Source organism: Acanthisitta chloris, unplaced genomic scaffold, assembly GCF_000695815.1.
Source record: "Acanthisitta chloris isolate BGI_N310 unplaced genomic scaffold, ASM69581v1 scaffold35316, whole genome shotgun sequence".
Taxonomy (NCBI): domain Eukaryota; kingdom Metazoa; phylum Chordata; class Aves; order Passeriformes; family Acanthisittidae; genus Acanthisitta; species Acanthisitta chloris.
Window position 1 is genome coordinate 1 of NW_008679249.1, and position 1,544 is coordinate 1,544.

Genomic DNA, 1,544 nt, shown 5'->3' on the forward strand with positions numbered 1-1,544 from the left:
CCCTCCCTCCAGCCACATCCCTGTCCAGCAGCAGGAGGCAGAGGAAGCAGGAAAATACTGGCAGATGAGTCTGAGGCAGGTCAGGGTTCAGCATGCTGTTTATTGATATTGGACTGCAGTGGCATGCAGAAACCAGGTACCAGGTGATTTGGGGGATCAGAGTCCTCAGGGTCATGATCTCCTTGGGGGAACAGTGTTCTAGGGCCTGGGAGGGAGGAGGAAAGCCCTGCTTCAACATGCTCCTTGCAGAGCAACCCTCCCGCACCGCCCTTGGAATTGCCCCTGACCGTCTTCTGCAGGATAACACCGCAGGAGGGTGACACCAGGGGGCAAACTGCACAAAGTTATGAACCTGGTGACTCAAGGAAGCCCTCAGCCATGTCCTGGGGTCCTTCAGAGGCAGCTGGAAGGGTTCAACTGGCTGTGACCATTGTGTTCATCATAACATCATCACTACAGGCTGTGTTGTCCTCTGGATTCTTGAAGATCCTCTGGAGGGAGACCCAGAGGGACCCCATGGAGCATTCCCTCCAGCAGCTCCCCACCAAGAAGTAGATGAAGGGTTTGATGGTGCTGTTGATGCAGGCCAGCAGGAAAAGAACCTGAGAGGGCACTATATCAATAGCATAGCCGAACTGCTGGTAGAAACTCCAGAGGCTGAGGGGAAGCCCAAAGATGAGGTAGAACAGGACAGTGAGAAAGATAATGATGTGGAGCCTCTTGGCTTGATGCTGCTGGGAGCCACACAGGACCTTAATGAAGAGGATTGTGCAGGAAATGAGCATGGCTGGAGCAAAGAGGAGGAGGTTGAGGACATACATACAGATGAGAGTCACCTGGCAGTGCTCATGGTCATGCAAGAGGCATAGAGAGGTCACTGTAGCAATGACAGTGATGGAGAGAGCCCAGAGCAGGACACATACCACCACTGAGAGGCGCTCAGGGTGGTGACAGCGGTACCAGAGTGGGCAGTAGATGGACCCACACCTCTGGATGCTGATGGCTGTCAGCAGGTACAGCCCCATGTTGTAGGAGAACAGTGACAGAAGGAAAATTGACCTCAGGTACTTCAGAGACACAAGAGTGGAGCAGAAGACATTTTCTATCATGTACAGGAGGGATGAGATGACCATGAATAGAAGGAAGCTGGAGTCGGTGACAGCCAGGTTGAGGATGTAGATGGTAATTGTGTTCTTGCGGATGTGGCAGCCAAGGAGCCAGAGGACAGCCCCGTTCCCTGCCAGACCACAGAAGCAGATGAGCAGTGTGACACCATCTATGACCACATCGGTGACTTCTATGCTGCATAGGTCGTCTCCATCAGTGGGTGAGGTGGGAATTGGGGTCATGTGGCTCACCTCCATGGCTGGATGCTGGGCAGGCAGTGGGAAGTGGTCCCTGGCTGTGGGCAGAGTGAACAGGAATTAGAGGTTGGAGAATCCAGAGATGAGCCATATGGCCCCTTGCCAGCTCTCTGCACTGGGAAGGATTCAGTGGAGAGAAATGGGATATGCTGGGGAGGGGAGACATTGTGGGTTTGGAGA

General features: G+C 53.7%; 1 protein-coding gene across 1 annotated transcript; it reads right to left on the minus strand.

Moving 5' to 3' along the window:
* Positions 1-413: 413 nt before the first annotated feature.
* On the minus strand, positions 414-1,364 carry LOC103804606 (mas-related G-protein coupled receptor member H-like). Its single transcript, XM_009077220.1, has one exon. It carries the CDS (start codon positions 1,362-1,364, stop codon positions 414-416), a length of 951 nt encoding a protein of 316 aa, XP_009075468.1.
* Positions 1,365-1,544: the final 180 nt, after the last annotated feature.

Coding starts and splice junctions, on each gene's coding strand:
- LOC103804606 (XM_009077220.1), bottom strand. CDS start 1,364: ATGGAGGTGAGCCACATGACCCCAATTCCCACCTCACCCACTGATGGA.